Here is a 17,317-nt window from a genome sequence, read left to right on the forward strand (position 1 = left end):
GAGGTAGAGTGCAATAGGGCAACCACAGGGCCCACAAGCCACACTTGCACCTCTCCAAGGACAAACCCAAGTCGCTTTCTCTGGCTCCCAAAAGATCAGAGAGGGCACAGCAATCAATGGTGCTCCTCCTCAGCCTGCCATGGCTTGTATCTCTGCATCGCCACAGCTTCAGGGCCTAGAGATGTGACTGAGTCAAGACAAAGAGCTTGCCACCACAGCCGCAGGTCTCAGCTTTGCTGCTATCATCAGTTCCGTACAGTCTGTCATCATGGCCAGCCGGCCACCCACCCATGGCAGCCGGCCACTCACCCATGGCACCGGCCACCCACCCATGGCACCCGCCGCCCACCCATGGCACCGGCCACCCACCCATGGCAGCCGGCCACTCACCCATGGCACCGGCCACCCACCCATGGCAGCCGGCCACTCACCCATGGCACCGGCCACCCACCCCTGGCACCGGCCACCCACCCATGGCACCAGCCACCCACCCATGGCAGCTGGCCATTCACCCATGGCACCGGCCACTCACCCATGGCACCGGCCACCCACCCATGGCACCGGCCACCCACCCATGCAACCGGCCACCCACCCATGGCAGCCAGCCACCCACCCATGGCACCGGCCACCCACCCATGGCAGCCGGCCACTCACCCATGGCAGCCGGCCACCCACCCATGGCAGCCGGCCACTCACCCATGGCACTGGCTACCCACCCATGGCAGCCAGCCACTCACCCATGGCAGCCGGCCACCCACCCATGGCAGCCGGCCACTCACCCATGGCACCGGCCACACACCCATGGCAGCCGGCCACTCACCCATGGCACCAGCCACCCACCCATGGCACCGGCCACCCACCCATGGCAACGGCCACCCACCCATGGCAGCCGGACACTCACCCATGGCACCGGCCACCCACCCATGGCAGCCGGCCACCCACCCATGGCAGCCGGCCACTCACCCATGGCACCGGCCACTCACCCATGGCACCAGTCACCCACCCATGGCACCGGCCACCCACCCATGCAACCGGCCACCCACCCATGGCAGCCGGCCACTCACCCATGGCAGCCGGCCACCCACCCATGGCAGCCGGCCACTCACCCATGGCACCGGCCACTCACCCATGGCACCGGCCACCCACCCATGGCAGCCGGCCACTCACCCATGGCACCGGCCACCTACCCCTGGCACCGGCCACCCACCCATGGCAGCCGGCCACTTACCCATGGCAGCCGGCCACTCACCCATGGCACCGGCCACCCACCCATGGCAGCCAGCCACTCACCCATGGCAGCCGGCCACCCACCCATGGCAGCCGGCCACTCACCCATGGCACCGGCCACCCACCCATGGCAGCCGGCCACTCACCCATGGCACCAGCCACCCACCCATGGCACCACCCACCCACCCATGGCACCGGCCACCCACCCATGGCAACGGCCACCCACCCATGGCAGCCGGACACTCACCCATGGCACCGGCCACCCACCCATGGCAGCCGGCCACCCACCCATGGCTGCCGGCCACCCACCCATGGCAGCCGGCCACTCACCCATGGCACCGGCCACCCACCCATGGCACCAGCCACCCACCCATGCAACCGGCCACCCACCCATGGCAGCCGGCCACTCACCCATGGCAGCCGGCCACCCACCCATGGCAGCCGGCCACTCACCCATGGCACCGGCCACCCACCCATGGCAGCCAGCCACTCACCCATGGCAGCCGGCCACCCACCCATGGCAGCCGGCCACTCACCCATGGCACCGGCCACCCACCCATGGCAGCCGGCCACTCACCCATGGCACCCGGCCACCCACCCATGGCAACGGCCACCCACCCATGGCAACGGCCACCCACCCATGGCAGCCGGACACTCACCCATGGCACCGGCCACCCACCCATGGCAGCCGGCCACTCACCCATGGCACCAGCCACCCACCCATGGCAGCTGGCCACTCACCCATGGCACCGGCCACTCACCCATGGCACCGGCCACCCACCCATGGCACCAGCCACCCACCCATGGCAGCTGGCCACCCACCCATGGCACCGGCCACCCACCCATGGCAGCCGGCCACTCACCCATGGCAGCTGGCCACCCACCCATGGCCAGCGGGCCACCCGCCCATGGCAGCCGGCCACCCACCCATGGCAGCCGGCCAACCACCCATGGCAGCCGGCCACTCACCCATGGCACCGGCCACTCACCCATGGCACCGGCCACCCACCCATGGCACCGGCCACACACCCATGGCAGCCGGCCACTCACCCATGGCACCAGCCACCCACCCATGGCACCGGCCACCCACCCATGGCAACGGCCACCCACCCATGGCAGCCGGACACTCACCCATGGCACCGGCCACCCACCCATGGTAGCCGGCCACCCACCCATGGCAGCCGGCCACTCACCCATGGCACCGGCCACTCACCCATGGCACCAGTCACCCACCCATGGCACCGGCCACCCACCCATGCAACCGGCCACCCACCCATGGCAGCCGGCCACTCACCCATGGCAGCCGGCCACCCACCCATGGCACCGGCCACTCACCCATGGCACCGGCCACCCACCCATGGCAACCGGCCACCCACCCATGGCAGCCGGCCACTCACCCATGGCACCAGCCACCCACCCATGGCACCACCCACCCACCCATGGCACCAGCCACCCACCCATGGCAACGGCCACCCACCCATGGCAGCCGGACACTCACCCATGGCACCGGCCACCCACCCATGGCAGCCGGCCACCCACCCATGGCTGCCGGCCACCCACCCATGGCAGCCGGCCACTCACCCATGGCACCGGCCACCCACCCATGGCACCGGCCACCCACCCATGCAACCGGCCACCCACCCATAGCAGCCGGCCACTCACCCATGGCAGCCGGCCACCCACCCATGGCAGCCGGCCACTCACCCATGGCACCGGCCACCCACCCATGGCAGCCAGCCACTCACCCATGGCAGCCGGCCACCCACCCATGGCAGCCGGCCACTCACCCATGGCACCGGCCACCCACCCATGGCAGCCGGCCACTCACCCATGGCACCCGGCCACCCACCCATGGCAACGGCCACCCACCCATGGCAGCCGGACACTCACCCATGGCACCGGCCACCCACCCATGGCAGCCGGCCACTCACCCGGAGAGGTGTGGCGCCGCGGCCAGGGCGACTGAAGCAGGAATCTGGGGACCACGGTTCGATCCCCGACTCCGGCGGCAGGTTAGCCCAGCACCATGTGACTCTGGGCAATAGCTCGCTTAATCTTCCCGACGGCCCCCAGCGCCTAGAGACCTTTACGGGTGATTGTGCGCTTTACAAATGTGGACTTTACTTTACCCATGGCACCAGCCACCCACCCATGGCAGCTGGCCACTCACCCATGGCACCGGCCACTCACCCATGGCACCGGCCACCCACCCATGGCACCAGCCACCCACCCATGGCAGCTGGCCACCCACCCATGGCACCGGCCACCCACCCATGGCAGCCGGCCACTCACCCATGGCAGCTGGCCACCCACCCATGGCCAGCGGGCCACCCGCCCATGGCAGCCGGCCACCCACCCATGGCAGCCGGCCAACCACCCATGGCAGCCGGCCACTCACCCATGGCACCGGCCACTCACCCATGGCACCGGCCACCCACCCATGGCACCGGCCACCCACCCATGGCAGCCGGCCACTCACCCATGGCACCGGCCACCCACAGAAACTGCAACATGCATTCAACGCCACAAGGAACAGCCACAACTAGTCCTCACTTCAGGCTCTCACCCCACCTTTTCAAACACCCAAGGCGTGGTTACTTGCAAACATTCTGATTAATCATTCCAAAATACTCTGTGCTCTAAACTGCCCTCTGCCGGACAGATTTAAGATTTTTTCTGTCCTGCACTGTTTTAGGGTCCTGTACTTCTTGACATTTCCAAACCCTACAATGGAGCCTCATGCGGGACTGTAGCAACAAGGAGTCCATCGCTATACATTCACTTCGGTTCAAGATACCACTTAAAGATTAATACATTAAATATGTATATTTGTAACACAAATCTCCATTCATTGTCATCCAGGGGTGAGCACTCGAGAGAAGCTGGTATTTCAGACACATCTTCTATAAGAGTGTACGACTGACTTGCTTTACTGGAACCACTTTGAAAGGCTGCTGACCATTGCATCTTCCGCCCTCAGGTTGTCACCCATCCAGACTGGCACCCGCCCACCATCAACAATGACATAGCCCTGGTGAAACTGGCCTCTCCAGCCAAGCTGACCGCCCACGTGTCCCCCGTCTGCCTGGCGGCCTCCGAAGATGTCTTCCACGGAGGTCTGAAGTGTGTGACCACAGGCTGGGGACGGCCAAGCACCAGCTGTAAGTAGATCACTCCTGCTGTCATGCCTCCAGTGTGCTCTCATGCAACAGTACTAACTATAACAACCGCTTGTTTGCATGGTTGCATGGAGCACGCGCGGCTATGGTCTCTTGGCTTTTTGTATTCTGCAGATAACGTGTTACTAATGGCCATCTATCTCAACAATACTCTCTGCATCATTGGTGCAATCACCAAAGCCCAGGGCACGAGTGGGGGGTACCCACGGGTGGACGGCGTCCACCCACTTTTTTTTTACAGGTTGGACACCACCCTGACAAGATGTTGGGTCTCACTAAAAAAGATGCTGAATTCGTCCCGGTGTAATTTCCAAACACAGGGACACTTTCAGCAGCGCCTGCACGTTGTTATCTGCTTTCGATCTGCAACAATGTGCAGGTGGGGAGGGGCTCTCTTGTTTCTAACTCCTGCTAGGCCTTAACAAAGGCTGAATTGGAGGTGTCATCAGGCCTCCTTTTGTTCAAGTCTCCTGGCTGGCAGCAGTCAAGAGCCTTACACCTAGAAGCAAGTGCAGCAGAGGGGTAACAAAGGCTCACACCTTGTTAGCACTTCACACATACTTAAGAGAGGCAGCTTTTCACTTGGTTCAGGCTCGGTTTAGGAGATACGCTTGCACAATGAAGGAACGTGTTGGTTCTATAAAGTAACACTGGAAAATGTTTTTTCTACCAAATAGAGCAGTTTTCCGCAGTAAAGAACGCAATGCTATCTGAAACAATAATGCCTAGAAAGTAAGGAGGGGCAACATCGAGACCACGTGCCACCTGTCGCCCATTCTAAACTTCCATCAGCTGGATACTGCTGTCCCGCAGACTTGCACCTCCCTCAGGGACTGCACTTCTGGGCATGGTGGGAGACGGGTGGTGGCTGAGGGGGGAGGGATTGATCCACACGTGACGGCCAGACACACACGTAGCCTCTCGTTTCGTGAATGGCGAGCTATCTTTAGCCTCCGACCCGAGTGATGTCATTTAATGGTCATGGAAACGCTAGCCGCAGCTAGACATGAAACCTACCGTAGCTGTGAGCCTTCACCCACCGCAGCAGGAGAGCGGGCATCGGCCGACAGGTAGATGGGCCTCACCGGCTCCAGAAGGGCCCCCTTTCCCCTCAAGGCCCCGCCCACCCCTCCCATCTCAGCGCACAGTATGGATGCGCCATTCAATGCTAGGCTTCGACTCTGCGAGGGCTACCACTAAGGCCTGTTCTACCGCCAACCCTGTTTCCATGGGTCCGCTTTGTCTGTGCGGCAGACGGCCTCATGTCCTCATGTCTTTCGGGCTCCATTTTAATGTTTACCTTTTTTTAGACCACCCACCTTCCCCGGAAGTTCACGTTCTTGGTTCTCCATAATAAAGCATAATTGTTTAGCCTGGAAATACCATGGGATCAGGAGAAACCCCCTGCCTCCCTCCGATTTGGGTCGGATAAGTTGTTGTTGGTGAAGACGCAGATTCTTGCCTTTCCAGATGAACCAGTTAATGACGAGTTGTAGGTTACGGAGGATCGCTGGCAATGGGGTTAATGGTAGGGTCTGAAATATAAAAAGAATGGGCAGGAGTATTGTCATTTTGACAGCCGCAATACGGCCGGACCATGACAGCCCTGAGCGGTTCCATGCAGAGAGCGTTGTGTTGGTCGGGCGAGAAGGGGCCTTGTTGCAACAACAGGGGAAGGATGGGACGGGGAGCAAGATACAATAAAATATGGACAGGAAAGAAATATTCCTTCCTAGTTGTAGATTTGCTGTGAAACTGCAGCAGCCCATAATTGTGAAGCACACGCTCGAGGGAAACAAAGTGTCTACATTGTAAAGAAACCAAATATACATAGCTTCATGTTGCTAAATAACTAAAAAAAACTAAGATATCTGTGTTTGTTGTAGGAAAAATGGCCACATAAAATCCCGCAAAATTGCCGCTAAATTTCCATATTTCTGCCGCTAAATTTCCATTTTTGTGCCGCTAAATTTGCTAATCCATGCCGCTATATCCTGGGGGGTCTGTCAGACCCCCCCAGGATATAGCAGCTTTTGTAAAAATGCCGCGCGATTTCTACAAAAGTGCCGATTTCACGGGCACTTTTGTAAAAATCACGGCATTTTTACAAAAGTGCCGATTTCACGGCAAACCGCGAAATCATGAAATCGCGATATCCTGGAGGGTCTGGTAAGAACGTCAAATGTGTTTTTCTTTCCCAGTATTTTGTACAAAATAAATAGCATTTATATAAGCGCATACCACCCCTGAGGAGGCGCTGTAATAATTTAAATAACACTATTTTTTCGTTTAAAGCACTATGGGTAGAGGAAGTTTACACTGACATAAGGCAATATTTTTTTATGTGAATCTTACAAAAGTGTTAATCTTCTGCCTAAATCAGGATAGTTTCCCTGTATACTTGAAATGTGCTCAAATGTACTCACGATAGACCTGCTAAACATATATGTGAGGGCTTAAGATTTGATGTCACTTCTATTGATGCCACTTCTTGTGATGTCATGCGCTGTGATGTCACGTGCCTCACGCGTGGCGATGTCACGCGCCATGATGCCACTTGCATACTGATTAATTAGATTAGTCCCCCCACACCTGTTTTTTATTAGGACTTGTGCCCTGCCAAAGCCTAAATTATTCTCAACGGAATATAAGCCTGGGGCGTCCTACATGTACACATATTGTAGGGTAAAGTGTATTCTCGCGCCAATGACGTTTCTTGCAGCGATTAATTACAATCATTGTAACAGTAATAGATCAAACAATATGACAAAACCACATGAAACCATTGAACAGCTCTACATGGCTTCAAGTTAGAACTATGAAGAAACAACTGAAAAGCACCATGTGCCTCCAGTGGCCTAGTTTAGACACAAGCAGAAAAAAATTAATTAAATCTTTTGCAGGTGGGCGAAAAACCATTGAACACAAGGTGTTACAGAATTAATTGTAAAGAGCAACTCATAACGGTAAAGCCGTGCAGACAAACAATGACAGAAAATGAAACGTTGTTAATGAGGTCACAGGCCGGCCATCTTGGTTCGAACTCAACATGGCGGCGCATATTAGGTTACATTCATGTCTGTTGCAATTAGCCAGCTGCTCTCACCCGGGCGGCAACATTAATTTAACAACAAATGATCATTGTCAATGCTAAAAAAGCCAAGGAAGGCACAGCATTAGCTTGGTCGGTTTAGGGGAGTTTGTTATTTACAGAAACTCCAACATTCTTAACACAACTGAGCAAAGATGGAAGTTTTGCTCACCGGGAAGAATCCACTTTGATAGCAGGGACTTTCTGACCAAGCTTTCAGATCTTTGAATAATATTTGTGCATAGTACTTCGCTTCCCAGTCCAGAAGTGTGAGGAAACTGTGAGCTGGGCATTTGAGTTATTCACTTTCCTTTTTTCAAGAGGAAAAGGAGGGCTGAACCACGCCGAGAGTAAAGCATACATCTAACTCAGGAGCGGCCCGTGCAGGAAAGAGCGTTGGGGCAGTGAGGCCGGGTGTGGGGGGAGATTCAACTGATGACCACAAGGGAATATTAAATAACTAATTCATTTTCCCTCGTCTTCGTCTGTCGAAATCCCTCCCCCCCAACCCAGCCCCACCGCTCTTGCCTGCACGGGCCGCTGCTGATCCAACTGCAAAGCAGAAATTAAAGAGCAGAGCTTAGAGTCTTTTCAAAATTATACTAATTGCCCCTCCATTGGACCCAGCGACTCTCGAGTCCCTCAACAAACCTATCCGCAGCCGTGAGGCCATTTGATCCTAAGAAATACCAGTAATAAGCACATTGTCTTTAATGAGATTCCATGCTGTGGCAGAGGCCATTTGATCCTAAAAAAAGACGGATAATAAGAGTATGATCATCAATGAGGTTGCATGCTGTGCCAGTTAAAGTATCAATGACTACTTGCATGTTGCACCTTGCCTCCTACTTAAACCAGATTACAATTATGTCTAGCCATTTTCCCTTCCAAGTTGTTCACTAGATCCGAAAAGCTTCCTAATCTACATTGCCTAACAGATCAATAATTTCAATCCATCTTTTATCATTAAACAAATAAGACTTGTTTCCTAAATATCTTTTTATAGTTTTTGTTTTTATGGCCCTTAGTTGATTATACATCTCCTTACCACAAACACACGTTAAATTGTTTCGGTTAATTGGCAAATAAGCTCTTCTTGATCTTTTGATTAGGAGAGACCCACGAAAAGAGGTTATTGGATTCCTAAAATACTTTGGTGTGCTTTCTTAAATCAATATGATCTAAAAAATCTTATGGTATATTGAGGGGGGCTCAATGGTTAATGCTTTATTTCAGTATTTCTTAGCCGTTTGACTTCTGAGGACCCCCACTCAATCATTATTGGGTTCCGGGAACCCCAACTAAGTCATTAATGGAAGCTGGGAACTGGACTTAACCAATTCATTGATTTGAACCTCGAAATATTTTTTTTAAAAATACAGAAACAAGCATTCCTCAAATACACAAATGATTAAATATTTCGTTAAAATCACATATAAATATGAAAACAAAATCAAAATTTTCATTTTAATGGGCAGGTTGTAACTTTTTTAAATTCAACTGCACACATCGTCCATACAATATTCTGTTTGACGCATTTGCACTGCTTCCATGAATCATACTGAGGTCACCAATATAATTATTAGCCTCCAATTTCAAATTCATTCACATTTATGAAACTTTCAACATTTTCAATTTTTCTTCTTTATTTATATACATTTTATTCAGTTTTTAATAATATTTAATTTTCTAAGCAGTCGCGGACCCATAAGAGTCCCCAGACCACCAGTTAAGAACCGCTGCCCTATTCGGTTTTCGATTGCTTCAACTTGTCAGTTCGTACTGTCCTACTTTAGTGGCATTAAGGCAGTGAAGGACCAGATTTTCTGAGATACTAAGACCAGATTTACTAAGAATTTGTACCAGGGTTGCATCACTTTTTTGACGCATCCCAACGCAAAAACTATTTTGGTATTTATTAAGCCACATAAAGCCCGATTTGAGTGGCTTTGTAAACAAAAAAAATGTTAACAAAGAAAAAAAGCCACCTTGAATCGGGGAAGCATTATATGGGTGGATTATGGGTTTTCCTGAACATCCTGTTAGAGCCCGCTACGGATGGCTCTAAGGCTATTGGAGCATTCCGCCCCTAGAGGGGAGAATGTTCTAATTTGTAAAAACAAAGGCCTCTCGGAGCCTAAGGGGGTTTAAATCCTCTCAGGCTCCAAGAGGCCTTTGTTCACAGTAACAGCTGTGAAATGAAAATAACATTGGAATGTTGCTCTCTGGGCTTCTACCAGCCATTAGAAGCCCAAAACACTCTATTGTCTTCAATGGAGCGCTCAACATTCCAATATTCTGATACTCTTGATCAACCTGGGAAAGACGCAGTGAGCCTTGCAAGGATTGAAACTTGTGTCCTACAGTATCGTATGTGGCCACTACACCTACTGTGCTATCTTACTGGAACAACATATTCTCTACTCGTACAATATAGAAGGGATCATGGCAAGCATTGCGTTAAAGGGGCAATGTGGAAACTAGTATGGCAGTAAATAATGTTCTTGGGCAATGTAAAAACTGTCATGGAAAAGGTGCATGCATAGATGTATCTGCTTAACCACTGCTAGATGGACTGCAAGGCAAGTTTCCATAGTAAGAGGTTTCAACACAATGGCAAGTTTCGACTAATGGTATTGGGCCTCAATGTGATTTAAGTGCAGCATTTGCCACTTCTTTTTCCAAACAGTCATGAGAAAGTAACCCAGAGCTCAATGTAAGGCATTCCCTAAATCACGTTAGTTGACCAATATGCTATAAAATAAGCTGTTTGACCACATTTTCTAAACATCCCATGAGGACAGTCACCGAATCCCCTATAACGTGGGCTTAAAATTCTTGCATGCACTAAATAATGATAATGCCAGCTGTGATTTAAAGTCAAATATCTAATCTCGCCCTCATTTTCTAAAGCTCTCCTTGGGTTAAACACCCAAACCCTTAATTAAGAACCATCTAAATCACTTGCAAAGCGTTTTTCAGGGTTGTATGTCATGACAACTCGTGGTATTACCACGCGTGCCATTACAACGCGGGGATTACAATGAAAGTCGCTACAACGACTTTCGCTGAAGGGCCCTGGATAGTGGAATAGTTTCATTTTCTATTCCAACTCCAGCCCACGTTGACTGTAGGGAAGGTGTTGGATAGAAAATTAAACTATTCCCTATCCAACAGCGCCCTCCAGCGAAAGTCGTTGTAATCCACGCGTTGTAATGGCATTGCGTGGTAATCCCCGCGTTGTCATGGCTGTTCCCCGTTTTTCAGTACTATCAAATTTTGATGAATGGTATCAGTCAACTTTATGTGCATAAAGCTTTTTTTATACATCCAAGACCAACATTTAAGAGCAACGGGTAACATTTACAAAATACCTTCTATGTGTAGCTGGCACTTACTCTTGATATACTCCTGACATACACATGAATTTCCAAGAATAGGTCACAGCTACTCATGGAGTGCCTCTAATAAGAGTGGGTCTGATTACAGCTGTAAAATACAAGTCAGCAGGCGTATCTATTATGTGCAAGGTAAAATAAGTGAGCAATGTATCATTTAGCTGGATAGGGATATTGTTTTTCCAAACGTATTGATCAAAGGATGCTCTCTCATTTGCACATTATGCTCACATCCCCTCTCTGATGTCAAAGGGCGTGAACTCGCTGTCTCCCAATTAAGGCCCTGGAAATAGCCCACTTCTCAGGTGCCACATATATGCGGGAGCTTTCACCTCTACCCTGAATGCCGTCACTTGCACATTGCAATGTCTTTTAATCCGAAAAATGTTGCCCCACATAAGAATATGTAAAACAATTTTAAAAATCTGTACACCTTTCCCAAAATTCGCCCCCAGCTTTATGTTTTTAGTTGAAGCTGGCCAGAATACCCCTACACTGGCTGTAGAACAATGTTGCTTTATTCTGTTCATTAGGATAGTTTCAATGGCAGGAAGTCAATTTATTTCTAGTTCAATTATGGAAATCAAAAGAATGGGTGGCTAAACTGATAACCACATTTGCACAGACATCGATCAGGAACTAACCTTCTGAAGGTGCTTAATCTATGCCCTTTTTTTGAGATCAGGTACCAGATCAACAAACAATTTGTGCAAGGTTTTTGTTACTTTTCTAAGGCAAACCTAACACAAAGTGTGATTTACTATCCAACGCAAATTGTGATTTGACCTGACCTAAATAAAACAAAGGCCCAGATGTACTAAGATTTTGCATCAGGATTGCGTCACCTTTGTTGCGCAGTCCCGATGCGAAATCCATTTTGGCATTAACTAAGCCATGCAAAGTCGATTTGAATGGCTTTGCATGGTTTAGTAAATATAAAGGGGCATATTTACGTCTTCTGGCGCATCTCTGCAAATCAGCAGGGATGCGCCAGAACAGATGCGTCACGTAATCCCCCCCTTGCGCCACCATAGATGCGTCGCATTTACAATGCGGCGCACCATGGTGCAAGGAGGGGCAGAGGCGTGACGCACCTTGAGGTGCACGGGAGGCGCATTACTGGAGTCGCGACGCAACTCCTGCAATGCACAGGGGCTACCCTTACTCAACATGGTGCCTCACTACTTACGCCTGCTTCAAGTAGGCATAAGGATTTGACGCAGCAGCGTCGTAAAACTGACTCCGTGAAATCTTATAGGTTTCACTGCGTCAGTTTTACGGGGCTTTCCTGCGAGGGAACGCCCACCCTGTGACAGAACGCCCACATGAAACCTGATGCAGGTTTCATGTGGAGCAGGGCTCTGCCTAGATGCGTCACGTTGTAAATAAGTCGCAACGTGGCGCATGGTTTACGCCGTCGCTGCGTCACAAAAGTGACGCAACGGCAGCGTAAAAGTGTCGCAAAGTAACACAAATCAGTGCAAAGAGCAGTGTTGCATTACTTTGCATCGAGTAGGAGCAGGGGCCTTCCAGTGCATCCACCCATGAATTTTAACATAAACCCAGATAAACAAACACTTGTACATCTGGGTTTGCACCAACATGTGTGCACACCCGACAGAAGCACAACAAGGAGAAATACCTTCATTTCTCCTTCTTACGTCCTGTTTTCATGTATGGTATATTCTGCAGCACACATAGAGAGGGAAACATGCATCTAAGTCTTGTTTTTGTGGAAAAAAGTTATCCCTTCCTGCACAAAAACAATCTTGCCCATAACACAGGTACCCTTTCCTCAATGGTGCCTGAATTAGCCTCAGGCATCACAAGTGCATAGTGGGAGGTACACCGTGCCATTCCTTGTTAAATATGGCGCTGTTCAGCTCTCTCCTGTCTACGTAATGCAGCAAACATGACTTGTTGCGCTGCATTACATGTACTACTAGTAAATATGCCCCAACATGCTTTAAGCCTTACTTTACATCATCATGAAGAAGTGTACTGTAATTAAAGAGTAACCACTACTTAGTGAACTGATTGGAATAGAAGCATTTGACATCAGCACCAGTGAATTCACAGTCTTGAGGAGAAAGAATGTCCCTTTGTAGCACTGGAAACATTCTAATTCTTCTTACCGCACTTCAGACACAACCCTGTAATAATAAAAGTATGTTGTGGCCCAGTCTACACATAAAATATGTATTATGAAGCAATTCATCTGTTACTGTTTCCTTGTCTCCAGTGTACCTAGTTTGCTCTTCATGAACTTGTCTGGAACCTACCTAGGGGATTGTATATTCAGTCTTCAGGGTCTTGCTATGAATCAAATGATCTTGTGAAAAGTAAAAGAGTTGTAGTGGATTAACTTGCCTTTCACCCATTCTTGGGGATCTTGATACATGAAAACACAGTAATCATGAAACAATGATTTTTCTCATGGTGTCTGTTTATCATGCAATCGAGCAGCTAAACTAGGGAAACTAGTGAAGGATGTCTAGGTGGATCCCAGCAGCATGTCAGACACTTCACATTATAGTAAACTCTGACAAGCATCACCTCAGTCCCAGCTACCTCTACAGCTACCGGCTACCTGCTATCTCCGTGGGACACACTTCTATAGCACTGATACATTGCTCTGTGAGTCAGTGCAATGTGACAAACATTCAGTTGTTTATTCTGTTAAATCTATGATGCCGCAACAACAACTACTGCCTCGCATCTCCTTGATCAACGGTAGAACATTCACCTGCCACCACTATCTCTCCACATACAACTCGGAACCTCCCGACCTCACGAAACCATCACCACACCCACCGCACAAATAATGACCACCTCCGAACTACTCCACTGCCTCCTGCTCAATGCCCCATCACTCTGCAAACATGCCACTAAACTCTGGGACACCATCACCATCCTCACCCCGACGTTATTTTCATTACAGAGACCTGGCTCTACCCTTCCTCCATCCCCAATATCTCCACTGCGCCGTCCAGTGGTTACAAGATAAGACACCTGGACCGCACCAACAAACATGGAGGCGGCATCGCTATTATCCACAAACAAACCATTCATTACACTACCACTGAACATGACACTACAACAATCATGACACCTCAACTTCCAACTCCAAACCACCGGTAGAACGACCATCAGAGGCACCCTCACCTAAAGACCCCCAGGACCATGCCCCGGCTTCTGCAACGCCATTTCCGAATTCATCACTACACTCGCCATCGACCTCAAGTGCTACATTTTCCTCGCTGACTTCAACTTCCACCTCAACGACCTCAAATACATAAACACTGTTGATCTCTTGGAAAGCATGAGCAACGTCGGCCTTCCCCCACTGGTCATCAACCCCATACACAGCGCAGGATACATGTTTGACCTGATCTTAATTGCCAGCGACAGAGTCCAGTACAGTCATGCCACCGAACTCACCTGGACTGACCAGCTCCAACCACTCCAAGGAACTCTTCAACATCGTCAGAGAGTTCTCCTGCCTATCAGCCGCCACGGACATGATCACCCTTCCCAGGAACTCTGCAGCACCCCGGCGAACTACTTCCACAACAAGATAGCCACCATCTACATTAACCTCGAACCCCAACCCACCGACCTCAACAGCCTCCTCACGCCAACGGACGCCAGCCGCAACCATCCGCTCACCTCATGGCAAAAGCTCACCACACAGAGCACCACTGCTATCATGAGCTAAATCCACTCTAGAGCACCCATTGACCCCTGCCCCCACTGCATGATCAGAATCGCTAAGTGGATGAAGAAAACTGCCTGAAACGTAATACAGACAAGATGGAGGTGCTGATATTTGGAAACAACACCTCCCTGTGGAACAACACCTGGTGGCCCCCGAACAAGGACCCACCGACAGACCACACCTGCAACCTAGGCATCATGCAGGACAGCAAACTCACCATGAAACGCCAGATCAATGCAGTCAACTCTACCTGCTTTCACACCCTTCGCATGCTCCAAAACATCTTCAGATGGTTCCCCAGCAACACCAGGAAATTTGCCACTCAAGCCCTAGTTATCGTCCGGCTTGACTACTGCAACCCACAATATGCAGGACTCACGACTTAACTTCTAAAAAGACAGTACAGACCTCAGCTGCCATACTCCTCCTCGACCTCCCCAAATGGACCCACATCACCCCCCACCGCAAGATCCTTTACTGGCGCCCCATCCAGAAAAGATGCTAATTCAAGATGCTGGTACACGTCAACAAGGCCCTCCAGGAGGAAGGACCAGCATACATCAACCATCGCCTGAATTTACACCAACTTTCCAGACACCTGCGCTTCTGCTCCCTTGCCCTTGCTCACACTACCCGCATCCACCAAAGCAAGAGTGGAGAAGATTCCTTCTCCTACCTCGTCCCTAAGTCCTGAAACAACCTTCCCCTGCACATCTGAACATCATCCACTCTCTCGGAATTCAGAAAGAGATTCCAGACCTGGCTCTTCGACTAAACCCAGCAAGAACCCAGCGCCTGGATACTCTTGTGGGTGAATAGCCTTGCTGTAAAAAGCCGAGTTGATTGATGCCAAAACAAATACAGTCATGTTGTAAAGCAACTGTGAAAAGTCAGTTATTCTCACATCTCTAGTGTTTAGCACCATATATATATATATATATATATATATATATATATATTGTTGCAGGGTTTCTGTACTCACACAGAACTGTGCACAGAGGAGTGGAACCTCGGCAAATTAGGGTGTCCCAAAACTTACCTTAGCAACCAACTCACCCCTTACCGAGCTAGCTACAGTGTCTCATTGGACATATCAAACTCCCAATGTTTAGACAAACCAGAACATGAACTTACAGTACCTCAGGGTACGTGGGACTCATGAACACTCTTTCGTTATATTATCATTACAAACCAGAACATGGAGTAAAGAAGACACATGTGCATTTGAAATGTTTATTTACTAATGCCGTCTTCTCAGGCGCAGTATCTTAGATAATACAAGTATACTTATTATCAGTATCAAAATTATCAGCATAGTTACTAAGACATAAAAAGCGAATGGTGACAGCATGTTAACATGCTGTAATGAATAAGAGTTAACAACACTTATATCTCACCCTCCCTAACACATATATTATATTATTAGCTAAGAAGGTCTCTTTGGGTTGTTTTAGGGCGGGCCCATACCTTAGTGTCCTAGCATGAAGGAATCACATCAGCATACACCAGCTCTCTTCTGCATGTGCACCGCATCAAGTGCCTTAACAATTCTCGTGCAAAGCAATATCAATCCCGCCTCAAGCCCAAGTTGGCAAAGCCTGCACTTGTGTTATGACTATGAAGGCGTGGAGATCAGACCTCATAACAATTCCATATCGTGTTGCTCCTGAAACTTCAGCACTCTCCGTGCAGACATGGTTTATTAAACAAAACTGATATCAGAGCAATAACATATTATTCTCACATACACCACGGCAAACCACTAGGTTGAAAGCTAAGTCAACAATTAAGGGTCGTGTGCAGAAGTTGCAAGAAAGGAAAAATGGCGTTTAAATCTCAAATGTACCTATGCTAACTTAACACGATATAAGGATATATAGGAGCTATACAACACCCCCCCATGATCCGAGAACGGACTAAATAAGATAACAGAAGTGCCATCACATGAGAGCAGAATCCAATTTTAAACGAGCATGAATAAAAATTCAATTATAAAAACTAATGCTAAAAAATAGCCCACAAGTATAATGTGGCTCAAGCCAATAGGCAAGCAAAAATAAAATGTCTTGACCAAAAGTCAATAAAATCAAGGAAATGCTATCAATCAGCATGTCAATTTGAGGCAGTGTCTATGATAAGACTGTATATGAAAAGTAAGCCGCAACAGCCTCCAGGAGGAAGTCACTGTCCTCATCCGAAAACAGTTCAGCCATCCAATTTAAAAGATGAAAGGAACATACGTGATCTTCCAGCACCGGATCCTCTATAACCATCAGAGGACAGCTCGGTGGGTTTTCAAGAAAACTTCGTTCCAAGAAATTTCGCGCTGCCGACAACACATCCCAGGGACCCATTAGTCCATGTGCCACCGCCAAGGCCATAATCCTTTCGTCAGAACAAACCAACTCGTGAGCAATGATAGGACTCATCAGTTGATCAAAATCGACGTCAGAAGATATTGGTCCGCAGAGACACAAATCAATGGCCCAAAGGAAATCACAGGTCAGGCAGCGAAATACAGGCTGGACACAGGTGAAATAGGAGAACCGAAAAGATAATCCAAACGCCGTGCTTAGAGTCGCCAACGGCAGCGTGCCATAATAATCAAGCATGCGGTTGCGAAACCGCGTCAGTAGCAGCTGAGCGTGGTCTTGCACAGGAAGGGCATCCATATTTAAAAAGGCAGAAAACCACCAATGCGCCA

The 17,317-nt window shown here is 49.9% G+C and overlaps 1 protein-coding gene across 1 annotated transcript in view; it reads left to right on the forward strand.

The window, feature by feature from the left end:
- Positions 1-17,317, forward strand: part of LOC144798410 (chymotrypsin B-like) — an 84,504-nt gene that overhangs the window by 27,114 nt on the left and 40,073 nt on the right. The window contains exon 5 of the mRNA XM_078669273.1: positions 4,208-4,388. Coding sequence (XP_078525399.1) covers positions 4,208-4,388 — 181 coding nt within the window. The remainder of the gene's footprint in view (positions 1-4,207; positions 4,389-17,317) is intronic.

This window comes from Lissotriton helveticus, chromosome 12 (genome assembly GCF_964261635.1).
Source record: "Lissotriton helveticus chromosome 12, aLisHel1.1, whole genome shotgun sequence".
Classification (NCBI taxonomy): Eukaryota; Metazoa; Chordata; class Amphibia; order Caudata; family Salamandridae; genus Lissotriton; species Lissotriton helveticus.